Source organism: Manduca sexta, chromosome 9 (genome assembly GCF_014839805.1).
Source record: "Manduca sexta isolate Smith_Timp_Sample1 chromosome 9, JHU_Msex_v1.0, whole genome shotgun sequence".
Lineage (NCBI taxonomy): Eukaryota > Metazoa > Arthropoda > Insecta > Lepidoptera > Sphingidae > Manduca > Manduca sexta.
The window spans coordinates 8925569-8948708 of NC_051123.1; the positions used below are offsets into that span (position 1 = coordinate 8925569).

At 35.3% G+C, this 23140-nt stretch overlaps 1 protein-coding gene across 1 annotated transcript; it reads left to right on the top strand.

The window, feature by feature from the left end:
- Nucleotides 1-1131: 1131 nt before the first annotated feature.
- LOC115451750 (uncharacterized protein C6orf132 homolog) lies at nt 1132-23140 on the top strand. The gene is made up of 16 exons (XM_037436773.1): nt 1132-1333; nt 1513-1626; nt 1703-1921; nt 4739-4902; nt 6619-6712; nt 7248-7301; nt 8233-8283; nt 8464-8539; nt 9167-9251; nt 9729-9931; nt 10691-10907; nt 11152-11226; nt 11594-11846; nt 12772-12954; nt 13927-14087; nt 14449-23140. The coding sequence occupies exons 2-15, from the start codon at nt 1521-1523 to the stop codon at nt 14085-14087; spliced, it is 1941 nt and encodes a 646-aa protein (XP_037292670.1). The 5' UTR covers nt 1132-1333; nt 1513-1520; the 3' UTR covers nt 14449-23140.

The following is a 23140-nucleotide window of genomic DNA, read 5'->3' on the forward strand; positions in this document are numbered from 1 at the left end:
CTTGACATTTTCAGCATGACAAAATACTCATGTAAAACAAAAATTTTAATGTATTTTTGTAAAGTAAATAACAATAAGCTTTTAGTGAATCTGGAGTCTAACCCAGAATTAATGATAGCTTAGACCTCAAATATTCTTTATTAGATCGTGAGACATTCATCAGGTTTTAAACATGCTGCTTCCATAATTAAGAATATTTTAAAAGTAACTAAATGTCCCTAGACTTTATATAAATGGCAAAAAGCATTGCAAAAAGTTAATATAAATATGCTATAGGGTGTACGCTGTTAGTTTTATTTATATTTGATATATTGGATGTATAAGTCATCCAAAAGAGTATTTAGCGCAATGGGGAAACGCCGCGTCGCGTCGCGTCGTGCCCCGGGGGCGTCTAACAAGCAGGACTGCCTCATGCACAATGTTGTGCTGGCTTATATTATTTGACAGTCGCTCAGACCCCAAAAATTAATTATTTATTTATACGTGTACATAACACAATAACAGTTAGTAATAGTACAAGAGAGATGTTGTACAGGCAACGTAGATATTTTACAATTTGCATTTTCGTGGATGAAAAATCTATACTTACTTAGAATTCATTCATTCATATTTGATCACTTGCTTTGTTGAGCTAATTTTACAATTATCAATAAAAAATATGCATAGGAATCATAAAATGTAATACAACACACACAAACACAAAATAATTTTGTATATAGATGGAATTCTTTATGAAGTAAGGGTTTATAATTTGTTTTGAATGCATCAATTTTATCTGATAGTTGTCTGAGGAGTACCTACTTAATCACCATCCATAACAAAGACCATTCCCGAGAATAATATTATTTTAGCATAAAAGTCACGGGTAATAGTAGTATACTGTGTGGTCCAGACAATTTACATGAATATTTATAGCATGACACGGTTTTGAGAGAAAGTGAAAAGAATGTTTATAATATTACTATTTATGTAAGCACAAATTTATATTTGGCAAAAATATTGAATTTTTGAGATTGTATATAAATATATTTGTATTGAATAGGTAATAAATACAATTTTAATTATAGGTATTTTCTAAACCTGATGTTTCATGATATGTTTCTTGTGTTGCCATTTGGGAAATATCTAAAGAATGAGAAAAAAATATACGAAACTCCGCTTCACTTGTGTTTTTTTCTAATTTTACTGTCATTAGGCCGATAAATTGATGCATATTTTGTATGCAACAGTTATTTTGACTTAATAAAGTGCTCTAGTATGTACCAGTTTAACGCGGGGAATGCTCTAAGTGCGTCTATTCACTAAAATCAATAACAATCGCTGACCAACAAAGGTACGCTTGTGTTTGCTTTGCTTGGAGATATAACCTGTGTTCTATGCTGGCGTCCGGTTGGCGTCCGTCACAATTAACGCAATAATGTTGAACAAGCGTCGTGTAGCGGAATCGCGTGTGTAAATGTGTGTTGTGGTGCATTTGCTATGTGCAGTAACATCAGTGATTTTTATTTTTAGTTACCAAAATGAATTATGAATCGGAACGAGCCATGAATCAGAAGAGGTTGCGAATGGATCCGGAGCCGGGTCACGGTGTTGTGCAGGGGAATGGTTTGCCGCTCAATTACATCGGTAAGTGGTGTTGTATTGTTTAAAAACGCGGGAAAGTAGCGAGCGCGGTGTATGTTTACCGTTTTTATTGTTGTAGATAATGGACATCAGATCCCGTATCAGCCGTATGCGGGGGCATACAACACTCACTACCCGCCGCCAGACGCATTCGCGGCATACGGGCCGCCGCCCCCGGGGGGCTACGCCCCACAGAATTTGTCGTACGCACCTCCCGCGCATCAGAATTACCCACATCACCAGAGTTTCCCGCCACAACAGCCGCCGCAGGCTCAATTACATATGCAAACTCACTTGGGTAAGTCACAGTCATTATATAATCTGTTTTTTTTTTGTTTACAAACAAATCATAAATTGTGTACACCTAAAATATTTACATAGGTAGATGTCTTAACTTGAGGTGAATATTTTTGCATAGTATTTTCTATGGTTTCAACATTTACATTTATTTGTCATAGCATTAAAATTACACCTGAATATGTTTTCTAAAACATTGTGTATAATATTGATTATTCTTAGTATTTAGTAGCTGGAGGTACAGGATAAATATTTTTGCAACAAATTGGGAGAAATATGGTGAAATTATATAAGAAAATTAAATCCATTTGTTTATTTTCTGGGAAGGTCAATTATGATCACAAGTATTTTAAACATAATAATATGTACAAATTTGATGTATTCAAAGAATACCTTTTTAAATTAATCTTAAGTTAAAATCTGTTCACATAAAAAACAGTAGAGATACTTAGTTGGAAAGTGGAAAGATGATTGTAAAATGTTTTTTGTTTCCCGAAAATGGTATAAGTGTTTACATTTTTTTTATACAGCAAAGTGACCCCATTGCAATGATGGTGAGAGAAGTGGGGTCCAATAGAATGTCGACTGATGAGTGATGATTATTGGCAGTCAACACAATTATGATAGTATGTGATAGATTTACGTGGGCTTCTGTGGTGGGTTTTAACACCATGATGATCACTATCTGGTCGGATATAAACTATATCCTACCACCAGCAAAACTAACCTGATAGATGAAGTTGTGTAGAATTATATGTATTAAGTCTCGAGTTATGGTCCTTCGGTCCACAAACCAAATGTATTAATCTAATTAATTGCCTAAAAATTTTATTAACCAAAATTTTATTTATTTATTTAGAAAATATTTATGATTGAGCGATCTTAGGATTTTTTTCTTTTATTTTAGGAAGATATTTCTAAATCAGACAGAACATTTGTAAAAGCTCTAAGTGCTGCAAGTTTAGTATGGCTGGTTTAGAGAAATGAATTGACGCATGAATATTTAAAAACATCTACATCTAGATTTTGATATGGTACTGTGTGGATTTTACACTTTGTAAAATGTCCTTCAAACTGGAACACAACAGTAGGTGCATAATGCCACTTAGACGAAACAGATATTGCAGTGATATCTGCCCAGCTGAATTCTTGCTTACAAGATATTTTCCACCTTCTGATGCCTTCAAAATTCTTTTAGGAATCTCAGAATTACGTTAAAATTATTTTTCAACTGAACCAAGTTGCTAGTCAATGCTTTGTTAGGGTGGTGTTGGAAATATTTATCAGAAGTTGTGTAATTTTCGATGAGCTTGATATAATGCACTAGTTTATGACTGCGGCTCCCACTATGTGAAACAGTTTTTCCTGGATAAATGTTTTTTCTCGCGGCTTCGCCCGCGTGAAGGAATTTTCCGGGATAAAAGTCGCGCTTGTGCAGTGTAAAAAAAGTATTCGATTTAATTATATTAATGGCTCACTATTTTGGTCATAGTGGCTTCCACGTAAGGTAGATGTATGCTGTCGCGGACTTTTATTTAGAACTATTTAAGACAAACAGCCCTACAGTACATTATCTTTGTCTAACTCCCAACAGTTTAAGCAGCGTACGCCAAAATAGCATTTCTTTTTCGACTTATTTGATATATCGTTATATTATTTATAATGTACTAGCTTTTACCCCAATGTTGGTTGGTATTTCTACTGTTTATAGGCGGTCGTATAGCTTACCATCAGTCGAACGGTAAGTTCGTCGCGTCATATAGGCAAAAAAAAGTCTATTTATATGATATGATTACTTTATATGATACAAATTTAAAATTCCAATCACATTAATTTATTTAATACTTGCAAAATAATAGTCTCGTTATGTTCTACCAGCTCTATGTTTGTCCAAAGAACGATACAAAATTATAGTGGTAAGTAAAAAAAATTTGTGGGTAGGTAATGTTTGGAGCTATCTGATCGCTTCTAACAACTATTATTCTCGATAGCTTCAATCTTCATAATTAGATCGATCGTGCAAATAAACGAATTAAGTTTTTTTTCTCTCTTTATGGCAAAGAGCGGATTGCGGGTCTGCCAGTATCAAGTTATATTTACCTAATATAAAGTTTTCGTCCGCTTGCTTACCATCGGGTGCAGTCACTCATAAAGTATAGGATAAGATATATTTTATATCCGCCTGGATAAGGACCACCGTACACAAGTTCCGGAATCAGTCTGTGTATATCAGGGTCCAACAGGCCGGCATATTTGTATCGACTGTCAAGGGGTGATCATCTCTCGTTAGTCGACATTCTATTAGACCCCACTCCACTTACTATAAGGTGCAGTGGAGTCACTTTGCCTTGCTCGTATAAAAAAAGTAGTATATAAAGAATAGGGTACCGGACTCATTTTTGTTCTTTACTTTTATCAAATATTTACATAATATAAATTATAACACAGAAGGAATTTTTAAAATCCGGTAAAAAATAAACAAGTTATAAGTGTTTGAATTTCGGTGAAAGGGGTAATTAACAAGAAACAGAAAAGAGACAAAATATCCACATGTGACGTCATCGGGAATTACGACGCGTGCGAAAGAAAGAGATGAAGCGATATCCCCACATCGCGCCCACTTCTGCACATTACAATATTTTAAATATGAATTACTCGCTCATTTTTTAACCAATTTTTATGCAGTTTCCGCAGCAGTGCTTCTTTTTCGTATTATTAACCATTATATATAGAATAATGGACAAAATCAAGCATAGGCCGGTCCCCTATTGGGTGCATCATTGCGATTGCCCTCCCATATCTGTGCTGTAATTCCCAGGGTATGGAGACGTGGGAGTGCACAAGCCGGCGTGGCCGCCGCAGCCGCACCTGCTGCCGCCGCTCGACACGCAGAAACCGCTCGACGTGAAGCAGCTCAAGCCGGAGATCAAACTCGAGCCCGCCGACTCGCAGAAGAGGCCGCATCCCGAGAATGAGATGATGGTAAGTGCGGTTTGAACCTAGTATACTAGCATTCACGTTTGATAATGCCATACTGTCGCCAAAAGGGAAATTCCCACAAAAATTTTATACTGAGAAAATGATATTAATATATGTATGGACGTTTGAAAGCCCAATTAATTTAAGCGACATTGTTTTGCGACACTAAATTTCATACATATTTAAAATCAGCACTTTTTTCTATGTTTTTAAACTAGTTAAAATTTTTCGAAAACAAAAAGTGTCGCTTATGTCAATTACCCTTTCAACCGTCGATATGATATTTTTTTTTTTTTTTTTTTTTGGGAACTCCTTGCTTATCACCGGGGGTACCCTGCTAATGGTGTACAGACGATCCCCAGGCTTAGCCACCGTGGCGTTCCTTAGGATAGGGGATAGGGATGGAGGGATGTGGGGTGACGGGAAGGGAGGGGGAGATATTATAATATTAGCCCTGTCATATATACTATCCCACTGCTGGGCACGGGTTTTTACTACTAAGAGAGATTCGGTCTTAATCCACAAGGCTGGGCTAGTGCGGATTGGCAGACTTCACATACCCTCAAAAGTTTTATAGAGAACTTTCATGTTTTCCTTCAACGTTAAAGCAAGCGATAATTCACAAAGAAGACATACATGAGTTTAGAAAAGTCAGAGGTGTGTTCCGTTAGGTTTTAAACCTGCAAACATTCGTCTCGGCAGTACGTTCCACACCCAACTAGGCTATCGCCGCTTTTACTGATTACGAATATGTATTTAACTCAATTTATCGTACGGTAATATAGCATTATTCTTTTATGATTAGTCCTATTAGGATCAAATATGGATGCATTTTTAAGACGTCAAGCGATTAAGCCCAGAAAATCGTTGTATAGACCATCAAAGGAACAAGTCGCTCGCTTGTCATAAGGTGGTTGCCGCTCATGAATGCCAACAATATTGGAACAATTATAAAAGCTTTGGCGGCCTTTGTCCGGTGACCATCAACATCGCTGAGTTGGTTTTTCCCAAACTGAATACACACACTTACGTCTTGTATTTTCTAAGAAGCAGGCTGGAGCGTTATTAGCGCGTAACAATTTTCGCCATCTGTTTCGTCCCATGATGTGATGGGCCAGCCTGTCGACATATGAGCACAAGTAGTCTCTGGGCTGATACTAAGCAACATAATATATATCACTTTTCCCGACCCGGGGACCTAACTCGAGATCTCAGCCCGGCATTCGCATTACAACACAACTATGCCATCGAAATAATCATGAATAAGGTTCGCTCGCTTAGCTCGGTTGAAGATACCTTCACTTCCGACATCCTCAATTAGAGTAGGGTAGTTGACTACTTTTTTAACATACGTTTATCAAAAATGTATGTCATCCAAAATCGAACGAAAAAAGATTTTTCGACATCTATGCAATAAGAAAAAAGTTATAAGGCTTGAAATTTGGTGGAAGGGGTTGTTTCTAGTTGTCTAATAACAATAATAGTAAACTGTTACGTCACCGATTGTAAGCGGCTATTACTATGCATGCCTCAGAAAGAGATAGCGCGTAAACGACACCACGACCTCATTTTTGCCCACAAAAATATTTAAAATATGAATGTCACATTTTTTATACTATTTTAATGCTGATTTGGCAAAAGAATTGCATTTTCATATTATTTTCTGTTACATTTAACTAACACGTTGGAGCATGTATTGTATTTGGATTTCCGTTCCAGGGAGGCGATCTCGACCAGCCGAAGATAAAAATAAAAACGGACATATTCAAACCGGACGACTTGGCGCACAGGCCGGCTATAGATAAACCACTCGGTTAGTATTGATGTTGGGTATAACTTATAGTTTTACCCCCTAGTTCGATTTTTTTTATAATAGGGTATTTGAGGATGTTTTTTTAAACTTTTATATTAGTTTTTACCCACGAGTTGGTTTTTTTTTATAATAGGGTATTTGACATTTTTTTTTTAACTTTTATAATATGTACGTCGTATAAATTATAAAACAGAAAAAATCTTTGAAATCTGATGAAAAATCCACAAGATATAAACCATTGAAATTAGGTAGCAGGGGTGAGTGTCAACATACAGAAAAGGGACGAAAGAAAGAGATGGAGCGATATCCCAACTCCACGCCCACTCCTGCACATAGCCGTATTTGAAATTTGAAATACTGCCTCATTTCTTATCGAATTTTAATGCTGTTTTCATAGAAGGATTTTTTTTTTACTTATTGCTGTTACATATATTAAAAGTGCACAAACTCAAACATAGTTAAATACCTTATTGTATAGATGCGAAATGTTAAACTATAATATAATTTTCATATAAGTATGATTTTGTCCTTCCAGATGTCGTACAGAAAACTCAAGACATACAAAAACCAGTTGATATACAGAGCAAAGGTAATTGGTTTGATGTTGTTTGTGTTTAGATTAGCCAATGGCGCGTGTGTTGAAGTTGTATCGTGTTTTTGAGGTTTCGGGTCCGTTCCCCGGTTTGGGCAAAGTAAATTGAGTTTATTTGCTCAATGTTAGCCTAGAGTCTAGAATTGATTACTAAATGATTTATTTATCTAAAATGTGGAAGTCTTAGAGCTATACAAACCTTAGCACTAGGAAAGTTGACTGAAAGCCAATAACATGCCTTCATAGAAAAGTTATAGTGAAAAGGGAGAAAATAAGTACTAAAACTTATAAGACAATTTGCAATTAGAATACTCTAGAAATAAATATTACAAATTAGAGGAACAGGCCACATATACAATTTATTTTAAAAAGTTATGGGTTAAGTGCCTTCTTGCCAATGACACATTCGTAAACAGCACAAGAACGTGCGCTTAATATTATTTTATTGAAGTATGCACTTACAATATAGCTATTGTGGTTGTAATTTGAAGATGTATTGGGTATGTGTAAAGTAAGATTGAAACTAATCGATTTCTTAATTTATGAAATCCATTGGGTAAGAAGTTGTTTCGTTATAACTAGTTCCAATAATAAGTGATAATAATAATAAACTTAAATCCACATTCTAAGGTCTCATAGAGTGAGTTAAAAAAAAGTATACAAATCAATAATGTGATTTTTTTTCATGGAATAAAAGTAGCAACTCCATTAAATAGAAGCAATTTTGATCAGGAAATTTTAATATATTTTAGTTAATAGTCTAGGACAGTCACTGTAATTCATTAAAATTACAAAATAATAAGCTCCGTATTATATCTAAACTAGCATAGCTTGCGCAATATGACGTGTTACACCTCTGCCTACTACTGAAAAACGTAAAAGGCGAGTTGTGTATGTAAGTGTTTTATCTCAAGATGTAATTTTTCAGATGATCAACTTAATGTCTGCGTAGAGAACAAAACTGGGGACAAACCAGCCGGTTAGTGGGAATTTAATTAATTTAATTTAGCGTAAGTAAAGTTAGAAGGAAAAGTAACAAAAATTAAGGGGATATTGTAAGGAATTTGTGTAGATTAATTTCAATACAGTTCATAAAAACTCGCCTAAGTCCGTTAAGTTTGTCTCAGTAATGTTCATGTGATGTTGTATTGTGTTGCAGAGTGCGTGCAGGCGGAGGGCGCAGGCGCGGCGGGCGAGGCGCCGCGACATGATGCCGCGCGCGACACGCTGCACGGGTAACGCACATCACACGCTTACCACACGCACACCGCACGCACATCGGACGCACATCGCACGCAAACCATTGGCTCACTGCACGCACATCGTACACACACCGCACGCACATCGCACGCATACCGCACGCACATCGCACGCATACCGCACGTACACCACACGCACACCATACATGCACCGCACATACACATCATGCGCACCACACGCACAATCGCAACATAACATTTTCGCCATAAAGAAAATCGACGTTTCTAAACAACAATCGTTTGTATAATTTTTTTTGTTAAATGCGTCTTTCTCTGTTATGATGGCTGAACATATTTCCGAACAGAATCAAATAATGATATCAACACTGCATTATAAAATTGTTTTTAATTTTTAACGTAAATTAATTGAATGCATATTACGAATGAAGATGTTTAAAGAGATCTTCAATCTTATTCTATTATAGCACATCCAAAATAATGGTATAGTCATAGGCTATCTTGCTAAAACATTCACCGTTGATTTAAGTGTTAAGTCTCAGCATTTTCTGCTGCCCTATTCAAAAACCATTTTACAATACAATGACAACAGAACGAATCACTAATTCAATTCATTCTTTACATATAATGTGTCGTTTTTAACAGTGATGTGGACAGAAAGCCGTTCAGCAGTCCGGAGCTGCCGAAGTCTGGCACTGTTCCGGGGAAGGCGCCTACGCCTGGCACAGAGGTGAGACAACATCATGCCAGTTAGAATGGATGTCGTTGAGAACTCAGTGTATTGGCCATTGTTATTAATAATGCATGTGTCAAGGCAAAATGTGTCTTATGTCCAAGTAAAATGAGAGCCAAAGGGAAAACTAATAAATGTTCAAGAGACTGAAGTATTTTTTACTACAGAATTATTGACAGTGTAGGTAGTTGGTAGCTGGGAATGTAAGATAATTTGACACAGTTTTATATTATATACACAGTAAAATACACCTAAAAGTTTGAGTTTTGATAGACTAAGAAAATCATTTTTTTGTTGTTACGGCAAACTAACCCACTGCACCTGATGGTAAGTGCAGTGGTGTACAGATAGTATCTCTTTACGAGCGATGATTATACCTCGCCAGCTGTTATAATTATACCGGCCTGTGCGAATTGTGTCACTATAAGTGAGCGGCCAACCCGTAGCCCCCATTGAGTAGAATTGCACGCACAGCCAAAGAAGCGGGGCCGGCCGAAGGGCTCTACCAATAAACCGAAGCCGCCCGGGGCGAAGCTGTCGCCCCCCACGCCGGGGGCCCACACCCCCCGTGCGCCTGCACCGCGTCCCGCGCTGCCCCCCGCCAGACCTCGCGCCACCGGCTACCAGTACGCGATCAGACCCTTCAGGAAAGATTTCTCCGGGATACAGTTTAGAAGGTGAGTGTGTCTTCGCTCCGCGGAACTAGGATAGGATCGACTATTTAAGCCTTTTGCCATCGGAATGATTGGAATGTTAGCCGGCTAACATGAAAGCTACATAACATTAAGCGTGTCACGGAAAAATAACCCTCTTATGTAATAAATAATAAGGTTATATTCCCGTGACACGCGTAATGTCATGTAGCTGTCATGTTAGCCGGCTAACATGTCAAACATTAAGCAGTTAAAGCACCGGTCCTAAAATTACAAAATATTAATACGATTTTTTCTCTCATCTGTTTTTTTGTTTGACTTAATATTTTTTTTTTAAATATTAATTTAAACTTGTTGGGAGAAACAATAATATTTAATCTTACAATAATTATTATTCCAACTTCTGTAAACTAGGGTCGACTGTGACACGTATCTTTATGAAACTCGGCGAGTCTGACTATGTTATAATATCTGTAAGCAACGACTAAGAAAATATGGGGGTTGTAAATTTAAATTATCCACTTCCCGCTATAGGGAAGCAAAGGGAAAAAAGTTTACTATGGAAGAATAATTTAACCTACCCTGGGGCCGTAGCTAAGATGCCTTTCTACTATCGTTAATGCTAATGTTACGTATATATGCTATACGTATCCTAACGATGGACTTAACGATAGGATATGTCATTCCTACACATTTTTCTGTTTTTTACTTATACTTGTATTTTAAAAGGGCATCTTGGCTATGGCGCATGTTGTAGCACCACTAATATATTTGGTGTGTCAGGCGGTGGAGCGACGACTGCCTGGACTCGTCGCACATCCCGAACGAGGTGTACTTCGGCGACGTGCCGGTGTCGCTGGAGGTGCTGTTCAACTACTACGACGCGAACGCCGAGCGGGAGAAGCTCGCCACGCAGGCCGCGCACATCGCCGCGCAGAAGGCCGCCGCCGCCAAGCTCGCCGCCGCCAAGCTGCAGGCCAGGGGACTCCTCTCCAACGAGGTACGCGCACACACACGCACACGCACACGCACACGCACACACGCACACGCACGCGCACACGCCCACTGACACGCACACGCACACGCACACACGCACACACGTACGCACACGCATACACACAAATATACATATGCACACACATACAAATATACAATCACTTGTGGTGCAATCTTCTGAATATGAAAATTAATATTTTAAAATTTTTTGTCATGTGCATGTTATAATGTTCTTCTATTTCTTGCAGGTAACGACAGTGGACTCTTCATCATCAGACGATACGTCAGGTTCCTCAGGCAGTGATTCGGAAGAAAGTGACGATGTGAGTATTAAATTCACTCTATAAGTTAACATATGTTTGTGGAAGAGCAGTATTTTGCGTGTTGGTTTCTTTTGTGTTTCACACAACACCAAATACGATGATAGCATTACAATTTGTCCGCTCATTAGTATAAGTCGCTTTTAATTTTTATATATGTTGGGAAAATGAGATTTAAAATATTCATGTTTTTGAAACAATTCACAAACAATAATATAAGCTTTCTCCTTTATTTATCTTTCGGGATTTTAGGAATTTTTTATTGAAAAAGACAAATTATATGATATATGTATATGAATAAACTTACACAAAAAAATTAAATAGAACCTTGTAACAGTGAGCCAGTGAACAATAACAATGCATGTTGTAGGACGCGCCGCTGAAGCGCGGTCCGGGCCGGCCGAAGGGGTCGAAGAACTCGCCGCGGGCGGGCAGCGCGGGCGGCACGGCGGCCACGCCGGGCGGCGCGGACGCGCGGCTGGCGGCGGCGGCGCGGGCGGCGGCTCGGGCCGGCGCGGCCGCCTCGCCCGTGCCGCCCGAGCTGCGCCAGCCCGGCATCACCGACATGAAGAAGTTCTGCAAGGCCGCCGGCATACGCTTCGACTACAAGAAGCTTGTCGAAGGTCACTCTCTCTGCCATACAACATGATCTCATTGAACCACATTATGCCCGAGCTCATGCACTTCAATTAATGTCTTGTAAGGTTGTAACCGGAGGATGTTTAAATCAAATGAGTGTTGGCTAAATACTACTGTTTATTGGCATACACAATTTATTTATTTATTTATTTATTTATTAGCACTGCCACATTGTACATATAATAACAGTTACACATAGTTACACTAGTTTTAAACAATAATTACTGATATGTACAACAAGTACGGCGTACATAACATTCGCCACAGCACTCAGCGAGTAGCATATTTTTATGGGGCCTCAATACGGTACACATAATATTAATAATAATGAACAATTTTTTAAAACCACAGATACAATATAAAAAAACAAAACAAAAACTTAACTTCTATGACAAAAAAATAAAAAATAATATGAGATAAACCATGTAATTGTGAGGGTTATGAAAGTAATTCGTAAATCTTGCGTTTAAAGATCGGGTAAGAGTCATGGAACACGTCTAATTCCTTACAATCTATTAAAAACTGATTGTACTGGTTTACAATTACAATTCTTTTATAATAAGATATCGAACATACATAATAGTTTTCATTATACGAGGAAGAAGGTACATACTACATACATCTCAATCTATTTTGTTGGTTTTTCGGTTCCATAAATTTATTTGTATATATAACTTGTAAAATAGTGTAAGAGACACTAGTTGCCACTTGCCGTTGTTTTAGTTAAGAACGTGCAATGTGAAATGATATTTGTTTATATTATCAATATAAAACTAATAGTAATTGTAATAAAAACATGTCTCCAAAAATCGTCATCGTCGTGTCAATTTATTCACATCTCGCGTAGACAATTACGTATATATCGTTCAATATTAATCTCCATAATTAATTTATTTTGTAAAATTAAAGGGTGCACAAAAAACAAGGAGCGTGTACAAAAAATGATGGACCTGCTCGTGGCGGCTGGGCTGGAAGGCAAGCCGACTTTAGAGAAATGCAAGGCCATAAAACAGGCGACAATCGACAAGAAAGAACAAGAGAAACAGGCGAAGAAAGAGGCACGGGCTAAACACAAAGAGGATGAACGCAAAAGTAAGTAATATGGCTTTTCAACAACTTGGTTGGAGTTTGTATAATCTGTAATTCAGGCAACCTATATCGATATTGTTATATTTTTTATACAACTAAATGATCCAGGAGCAAATCAATAATAGGATTTTGAAAGACTCGAGGGCCCATAATATACTCGATACCATGCAGAACTTTGAATTACAATGCACCACTTGACACAGCACAGTTCTTGTCGTTCTGAGACATACATGTATCGTATATTGTCCAATAATTACATTGTTTTAATGTTTTATAAACTGAAATACAATATAACATATACATAGAAGCTATCAATGTAACAATCGACGATTAAATATATACTCGATATTTCGATTTAAGGTATCGATACATGTAACATTGCTCATTATTTTTTTCATCATAATATTATATGAGATGGTATTTACTATACACTAATGCGCCACCATATCTTCAAATAAGCGATTTTATTTTCTAAATTCTGCTTTTTTTAAATAGGCTCGGTAAAATTACCCTTATGCTAGGTGCATGGTAAGTAGAATGGGAACCAAATAGGCTGATGACAAAGGAGTACCTCTTACCAGTCGATACAATCCTGCTGGCCTGTCTTAAACCGGAAATATGTAGGTTGATCCCGGAGCGCGCCACTGGCGTGGGTTACTATGGCGGTTTATATAGTGTTTTTGTATAAAACAGAGGCTCTAGCTCATGCGCCGGCCGTGTGCAATAAATTCCCTCGCGCCCCTCAGGACACAGTGTAATCTAATAAATTTGATACTTTATATTGAATCAAAAGTTATTGTATAGAGTAAAGAAGCCGCTCGCCGGCCTTAGCACGGGCGCAGGTTGTTTAAGAGCGCCGTTATCGCGGGCGACGCATGTGTTTTTGAAGGTGTCATGTCTGGCGCCCCCGAACACCCTGCACAATAAGTGAAACCGCCTCTGTTATAAAGTAATGTTGTGTTGTGTTCGCGGCAGCGGAGGGCGCGGTGCCGCGGCGCATGACGCGCGGCGCGACGGGCGTGAAGCCGCGCCAGCGCATCGTGATCTCGTCGGACGAGGAGGACGACACGCCCGCCGCGCGCCGCACGCTCTCCAAGCTGCGCTCCAGCGTCAACGACGACTCCGACTCCGACTAGGTTTCTCTACATTTTTTTTATTATACAGCAAAAAGTTCGTATTATTTTAAGTGATCTTCATTATTAATATACTATAATAATCATAGATGCGTTGTCGAGTTGAAAAGAAGTGTATAGGGATGAGGAAAGTGACGGGTGGATATCTCTGGGAATCTGTCTAGGGATTGTTTTATTGATTGATAGGAATTGTTTGTATTATATAATACATAAGTATACAGTACATAAAAGTACTTTTAATTTCTTGAAATTCTTGCTCAATGAATTTATAGATAAAATAGATCAATTTCCAAAACTAGTAATCATAATAATTTAGTCATAAAAATATTTGACGTTGATTGACGTTTTCATTTTATACTTTCAGGTCCCGGTCGGCCTAATAAATCGATAGTGACATCGGGACGTTATTATACGTCGATAGTTCGACGTGGACATTATGCGTACCTCTAGAAAGTGCTTCGACGGAGGTCAGATACTAGAAACTATGTATCGAGTACGTGTGATTATTTCCTACTAATTTTAGGTTGTATGTCGGATGTAGTGTGCGGTTATGTATATGACAATAGTGTCTTAATGTAAACGTAAAGTGCAAGCGTGGTGTAGTCGAGGTGAAAAAATATTAGCGGAATGTGTTGTTTATGATTACGATTCATTCAGTGATGCCAGAATTTAGATCTCGAATTTATTTTATTCAAATTGAGGATGTGTTCCGGTTTCCTTTGATATAAAAAAATAAAAATATTTGTATTTGAAAAAGGAATGTTTGAGTGCAAACTCTATAGTAACGTAATATTGCATTTCATAATAACATATAACAAATTCTTTTTATTTATCGACTAACTTTATAATAATTTATCGATACTTTTTACATAGAGATGCACTTAAACATACGCTGATAACATTATCGATGACGATAAGAAGATATTTTAAAATCAAACTATATGTTTGATGTGGCAGCTTTTTATTTATTCAAAAGATCTATAATTAATATGGGAGTGTGAAAGTAGAAAGGTATGTAATCTGATATAGATTTAGAGTATCGAGTTGGATATTGCGGATTCAGTTAAGGCGAAGTCTGCATACTTTAGAAATTTTTGTTTATAGTTAATGAAAACGATTTGCGAAGTTTGCAGTCTACGCCTTAAGGGCGTGCCGTGTGGGCCTGTGTCGATATTGATATTATATTTTATCGACCCTATTATACGTAAAGTGTAGTGCATTTATTAGTAAATCGTACATTATTTTAAAATCCATCGATCTCACGTTTTCCCATATAAAATCGAATTTAATTAGATGAAATGGAACACTAAATTCGTCTCCTTATGCATGCGGAAGTATTTACGAGCGCTTACTGATCCGTCTGTACAAAAGAGAAATGTAACACCAGGCGATAAATCTCAAACCAGTCAGGAGCCAGAACTTATAAGGTCCAAAATTCAATATCACAGGCACGAACCCACGCGGCACGCCGTTGAAAACAAAATAAGTAGGACTAAAACCCCTCGCCTACTATCTAAGTAGAATGTAGTTACGGACGCTTGAAAACGGCACACGACATTGTTCATTAGTGCCTATATTGTGGAGTAATTATAAGTTTGCGTGATGCGGTTTACGGTGGCATTCGTGCGGATAAACTATAGGGTGGAAATGGTGATGTGTTTTGTTTATCTCTCTTTCCGTCTAGAATCTAAACTCTAGATTGATCGAATTTCTTTTTGGGATTTAATTTGCTAGACAGCAGGTGCAGATAAGTTAGTTTTTAGTGAATTTGATTAAATATTCTTTTTTACATATCTTTTTTGACGCGGAAGTGTTTCTTGGTACATTTTGGCCATATTTTTATTTGATGACCGCCATCGAGTAAATCAATTGTAGTTGAAGTTCTGGATGGGGTTGCTACTGTTTATCCGTTTGTCTGTTTCATCATTCAATGCATTAAAAAAGAGTTACTAGACTATCATGGGATTCACACGTTGATCTTTCGAATATTTACAAGTGAATAACACGGACGTTCGTGTAGTGTTTCATGTTACACTGGGTGTTGTTTTAGATATATCTAGCGATTGGAGGAATATTTCTCGAAAACCACTTACGAGAATTATGGCACTGCGCGTTATTACGATAAATGCAACAGAAAGGTCGTTACAAACATCGAAAACTATTATTTATTTTGTAACAGTTATAAAGTACATAATTACATTGGCTACAATATCCTTCGGGGAACAGTTTACACTGCAAGAATCAGAATCTAGATACAAGATTAGATAGAGGAGATTTTACATTTACCATCGATAGAGTAGAAAAGAGATAAAAAAATATTGCCATATCCGATCCTATGGTTTATCCATACGAGTAGTAACATCATAATCGTTTTCATTTATTTACATAACGATGCGCTTTATGCGATCGTAAAATTTTTTATACTCTAGTTTTTTATATAAATTATGAATAAATTGGTAACACCAAGACGTTTGAATTAAGGGTCAATGTATATAATTATTGAGTATATATTCGAGTGTCGCGGTTTATTTTTGTACAGAGAATGTTTCGGGCGTGTGATGGGCTTTGTACATACGCGTGTGAAAGGAAATTACATTATTTAAATAATATACCCATCGGAGATCGAAAAGCGTACTTTTATGGTGTTCTTCCTTTTGGCTGCAATGCCTTTACTTCAATTTTTTTTGTAACTTTATTATAGGATTACATCGATATGGTCTTCTTGATAAACTTTCTTGATTTTTTTGCATTTTTAATTAACATATCGATACGTTCGCATCTCGGCGTTTTACATAATTCCTAAGATAAATACGAATAAATCTATTTTTTATTTATCATTGTCTGCTATGTTTTTCATACTTATTTCCCAAAATACATCCTAAAGACATTCGTATTATCGATATTTAATTTTACCATAGAAGTAGAGATTGCCGAGGTGCCTAATCGATATGGTCTAATCGATTATTACAAGGATCTGAATTAAATTGTGCAAGAAGGTACGGAGTGTTCAGAAATTTTGTCTTTATGCATAATATAATTCCCTTAGTGGATGTAGAGGATTCCGTAATTTAACTATTGTATTGATCGTTTACATAAAATATTTGTATGCGTGACTTCATTTGCGTTATAATAGATGATTATTTTACTATCTTCAAACCAAAGTCTTTAGGCGCGGGTTGATGGATCTTTGTGGATGACCAAAGTTTATAACTTATGTGGCCATTTATGTAACTTGGGCAAGAATACTATTGGTATCCTGGCCGTGTCTCTCAAAAACGCTACAGGATGCTACGTTTCGATATTACGGGTATGGGCAATGGTGAAATAGGGTGTAGGAATGGCCTCTTGATAAAGAGGCCAACGGGCCTAGGAAAACTATGAGCCGACTTTTCAAGACCTGCAGATCTTGACTAATGGTTGATGTTATTCACGTGTCCAATGCTGAGTTATGAGGAGTTTGACTACAATTCCTCTCGTTCTTCGGAAACGGGAAGATATTTATTAGCTGGATTGACATTTCAGAAACTAGGCTTCGCTCCGATAAATTTGCCATGAGCTTCAACGATATAGTTGTGCGTTAGAGTCCCTGTCTAGAAAGGTTTGGTTATGAGAAGTCCATGTACTGCCGCGATGTCCTTATTATTGCAAATTACACGCCACAAATATCGCCTCTGATATATATAACTTTTGCGATTAAGTTTCTAAATCAAATTTAATTTACTCTCATAATTTCTCATAATTAAAACTAATTCTACTCCTTTTAAAATTATATTGAAATAATAAAGGCGTTTTACTCGGTTTTCATTAACTGGTTATTTTTAACTGATTAAATATTACTGTTTTGCGATGTATAATTTTATGATAATTGCGGACCATTATGCAAATTTCAATTCATTTTGGTTCTTATGCGTCTTAAAATAGGTAATGATACATTTTTCCCACATGATACTAACGTTAATTTGCATTTATGTCTATATTGTAGTTTTTTATCATGTAAGATGAAATCTACCAATTTTATTACAACCAATGTATAAAAATATAGTATTCGTAATGAATTTCTGATTAATAGCAAATTTCTGAATCTCGTAATATGCCTTTTTGGAAAAGTGGCCATCGATGAGAACATTTTTCATGTGGGTTTTTTCGACTCGACAAATCAAAGTTTTATTTTTGGAAAAACTTGTCTTCAAGTATCTACTTCTTTGCTTTACTTGACCAAAGTTTTAAAATTGTCTTGCCTTTGTAAAGATTGTAAAATATTGCTGTTATTAAGGTGGCGTCGGTTCTCTTCGTCGGTATTTTCTTTGTTCCTTATACATGGTGTTTGGTTTTCTAAACGCTTTTTAAAGTTGAGTGAATTTCTAAATTTTCAACCTCGGAATTTAATTTTGATCCTAAAGACGTCTAATATTACTAAGAGACAAAAAAACAAAGAGTAACTCTGGATAAATAAATGAATTCGTAAATGAGTTCCGTTTAAGTAAACCTCGCTCGTGGAATAAGACTTATATCTTGAAGCATAAAGGCGATATTGCAATAAATGTAAAAATAATTATTCGAGCAATACGCGGATATTGCTTTTTGTGTAGCCTTTTTAATTTCTAAGTGAAAGTGTGAAATGTAGGAAATTCATATATTCTACGTATAAAGAATTAAATAAAAGCAGAATCACAATATTAATAAAGAAAATAATATTATATAGAAAAAAAATATATTGAAAAATGTTGTACATATTAGTCCTAGAGAACTTAGATATATAAGTTTTATCATTTTAAGATATGATAGATATTTGTATTTGTAACATATATTTAGATGTGTTTTCATTTACCATAAAACAAATATATATCGACGATTTTGAATGCCTTCTTTATTTTCATTGCGGGCTGTCAGGACCTGTTCTTGTGAATATTGTCATATATAAAAAAAAAGTAAAATATTAAATAACGAGAATCTATCGATTTTTTTTTGTAGTCCATCAATTTATCGTCGGCTTAAAATGCCAATAATAAAATTCTTTTGATCAGAATTTATTTTTAAAATTTTTTTTATTCATGAATATATCATAGAGAATAAAGTTATACATTTAAAAATTATCATTTGATGTGAGTTGCAATAAGTAATAAAACGGAATTTCATTTGAAGTTAACAATTTTATTTTTAAAGAAATTTTAGAATGTCCAGCCTAAAAATTCTAACAATATATACTAAAATATTTAATACACGTCAGTATTCATTTTCAATTTTAATAATGGTTACTATTTAACCCGGAAATCAGTAGCAGATTATTTAGGTTATTTATTAAAAAACAAACATGTTACAAAGTTAAAGTGAGGGTAATAGTTATTGGTCAGGGAAGAAGTATTGCTACGTTGTCACATTCAATAGTAACAGAGTTGTAATAATGCATCGATTTTTTACTACGATCGATTTCACTAAACACCAACCGACTTAGGTAGGTGAATATCGACCAAACAGTATATAGCTTGGCATTATCGACAATAGGGTATTTGACTTATTTTATAACTTTTATAAAATATGGACGTCATATTAATTTTAAAACAAAATAAATCATTGAAATCTGATGAAAAATTCACAAGTTATAAGCCATTGAAATTAAGTAGTAGATGTGAGTGACAAAAAACAGAAAAGAGACGAAATCTTGCACTCATGCACGTAGCAATATATGAAATTTGAAATACTGCCTCATTTCTTATAGAATTTTAATGCTGTTTTTACAGAAGGATTTCTTTTTTGTAAAATTCATAAAATCAAATATAGTCAAATACCCTATTGTATTGATTCATTCTCACAAATGATTCGCAGTTAGACATTGTTTGTTTATTCTAATCGATAGAGACTTCAACTCGTGGATTGTGACAATTGACATTCTCCGGTTCTGACAGCGCGCAATAAATTCAAAATGGCCGTTATTTAATTAGTCAACTTATATAATAAAAATATATGATATTTAGCGTAAGTGAATGCTTTTCGCCGACATTGGAATTTTTATTTATGGAGAGAAACATTATTTTCACCTTGCCAATACATGAGGCATACGATTTTTTTTTAATTTATTTAAATCTATGTGATGACGCAATTGTGGCGACTTGCGAGTCGAAGGCAGATGAAGACTGTATTAAAAGTGGATATCCAATAGACGCAATAAATATTTAATTAACAGTTATGGATTTTGTAGTTATATAAATACCCAATGCATGACGATACTATACACCTTTAATCATGACAATTTTTAGGATCTACAGTAACGTTTTCTTGGTAAACTACGATCTTGTATCACCTTAACAATTACACCTTGATTTTATAGTCGTTTTGGAACCAAAATATGGTTTCTTAGAACAATTTGTAGGATCAGAAAAATAGTTAATTAATTGTACTATTGATAATAAAAATAAAATTGATAATATTTTTCTCTCGTTCGAGTTTGATAATGATAGTAACGTCGCGACAATTAATTCATAGTTATGAATGGCACCGATCGTAGTAATACGTGACATTTAGTTGCATTACCACGAGTTCTCATTTATTATTCGTAAACATTAATTTTAATGTCTATAAAAAAATATTTTTATTTCATTACATTGGTATATTTTTTTAAACTTTATTATTGATATAAAATTTAAAATTTTCGGTTTCAAAACGACTATAAAATCGCAGTGTAGATAAAAGGTACTAAAAAGTGCAAATCCTCCATTTGTACACAAATATTACCTGTTGTAAACTTAGAAAGAGATATAAAACGCAAGTACGATACAATTAACAATTGGGCTAATAATTGTGTGCACGTACATTTTTTCCCCCCTATTCCTATACAAAAATGAGAAGTTGATTATTTTGAAAAGACATAAAATACACTACAAATAACATGTTAAATTATTTTGATCACGTAAATATTTGAAATTAATCCAAGACATTTTTTCAAGATATAATATAAATCTTCTGAAACGAACAAGATTTTTGGTTTACTAAATGGGCGAAGTTAGAGAAGAAACTTTTGTAAAACTGTCTCTACTTTGCCTTTTAGGTTTAGGTTACTCTTGAATGTCTTTTAACTCTAATTTCAATATAAATTCTGGAAATAAGGAAAGATTAAATATTTACCAATGACTAAACAATGTGCCCACTCTACATACTTATGTCACGTATACCTAATTGTGAGGTAAATTGTATTGAATTCATTTTAATTGTTCATAAACAATGTAATGACGAAATACAACAGTAGACAACATGATTAATAAAATACTGATACTACCTAACGTTACCTTAATAGTATAGAGCACCATCCTATTTTCGATTTTGCATATTATTCTATATAATTAGTAGTAGTCCTTATGCGAAAAGTGTATTAAAATTGTTTAAAAATGAGCCGTAATTGATGTTTTAAATATTGCAATGAGGAGTGGGCGCTTGGTGGGGTTATCGCTTTATCTCTTTCTTTCGCAGGTATTTAATTCACGATGACGTCACGTGCGTGTATTGCGCATCTTGTTACTTGACACCCTTTCTAATGAAATTTAAGCGCTTATAACTAGTTGACTTTTAATAGGATCTAAATCATTCTTTCTGTGTTAGAATTGATATAACGTGTATATTTGATAAAAGCAAAGATTAAAAATGAATCAGGTACTCTTGCTGCTGAAGGACAATATTCAGATATAATATGAATTTTACTGGAGTATTTTGATGCTGTCGATGTTAGGGTGTTTGTCTACAATGGAGCTGAGCTAGGACATGTACTTGTCAAGCTACAATGAGCTAAGAAATTTCCAGGATATACATTCAGCCCGAAATTAATGTACATATAATATCTATATTTAATACAAAATAATAAATTTGAACAGTATAAATAGTACTTTAAAGTATTATTTATCAATTATATCGTTCAATTAACGGTAAAGGAAAACATAGTGAGGAAAATGACATTGAGAATTCTTCATAAGAATTTCGACACACTCCCGTCGACGGAATAAGGCCCCTTTACCTTAATTCGAAGTTTTATAGATCTCAGGCTTGGAGTTACAAGCATCTACAAGTTCTTATCATTAACAGCTTTCCAGCACAATATGAGTTTTGGTGTAAAATTGAAAAGGTAGTATAATGTTGGTTTACTAAGTCTTCCGTCTAGAATCTAGATAGCGTCTGCGTGTTGTGTGATTGTTATGATTTATTTATAGTTTAGCGTAATCATCATACCTCCATATTTTTGTCACTAATTTTACATCACAATAACATATTTCACTGAATATTACACTGGATTTAATTCGAGTAATGTCTTATATTTTTTACTCGCCTTTTTTGTTCAGGCTATCTTTATTCTGAATGGTTTAGGTCCAGTGGTTATACGCATTTAAAGTATTTTTTTTACAATTTAGGCAACTTTTTACATTAACATGTTTTGTTTGAGTTTGTTTTTTTTAAATACCTGTCTTTTTGAACTATTTTGTTTTCGCTAACCCTACCTAGATTTCAGTATTAGATTTTCCTTCCTTAGGCATCTTAATTCATCGCACACTTTGATTTAGAGTGGAAGGTACTAGGTATACTAATGTGACCTTCTTTGTTGTAAATATAAAATTGTGATTTGATGTGCAACTGTCGAAATTCTAAATTCGAGGTACAGTCAGGCACAAAAGTAACTGAACAAATTCATAACTTAAATTCGGCTATGCACGTTGAGTTAATTTTTTTTTTGTGTAAAGTAAATCCCTTTTGTTTTACTTTTGTGAAGAAACAAATTTTGGTGTAGAATACAAAAGTGTAAAACCGATTTGAAGTTTAGAATTTTTTCAGATACTTATGTGAGTGACTGTACACGTTCGAGAGATTTCATAATAATTGTACGCGGTAATGAATAGTTTTAGCGTATGTCGGTGAAATGTGCTGCTATGAATCGTTCGCGGTATGAGATTTTTTTTGTAAAAATTGTATTATATTATATACATACGTATATCGATTTTTTTGGATGTAGAATGCCATATTGTGATTAGTTCGTTAGCTACACGAAGTATTTTTCAAATAAAAATATCTATGTATACATA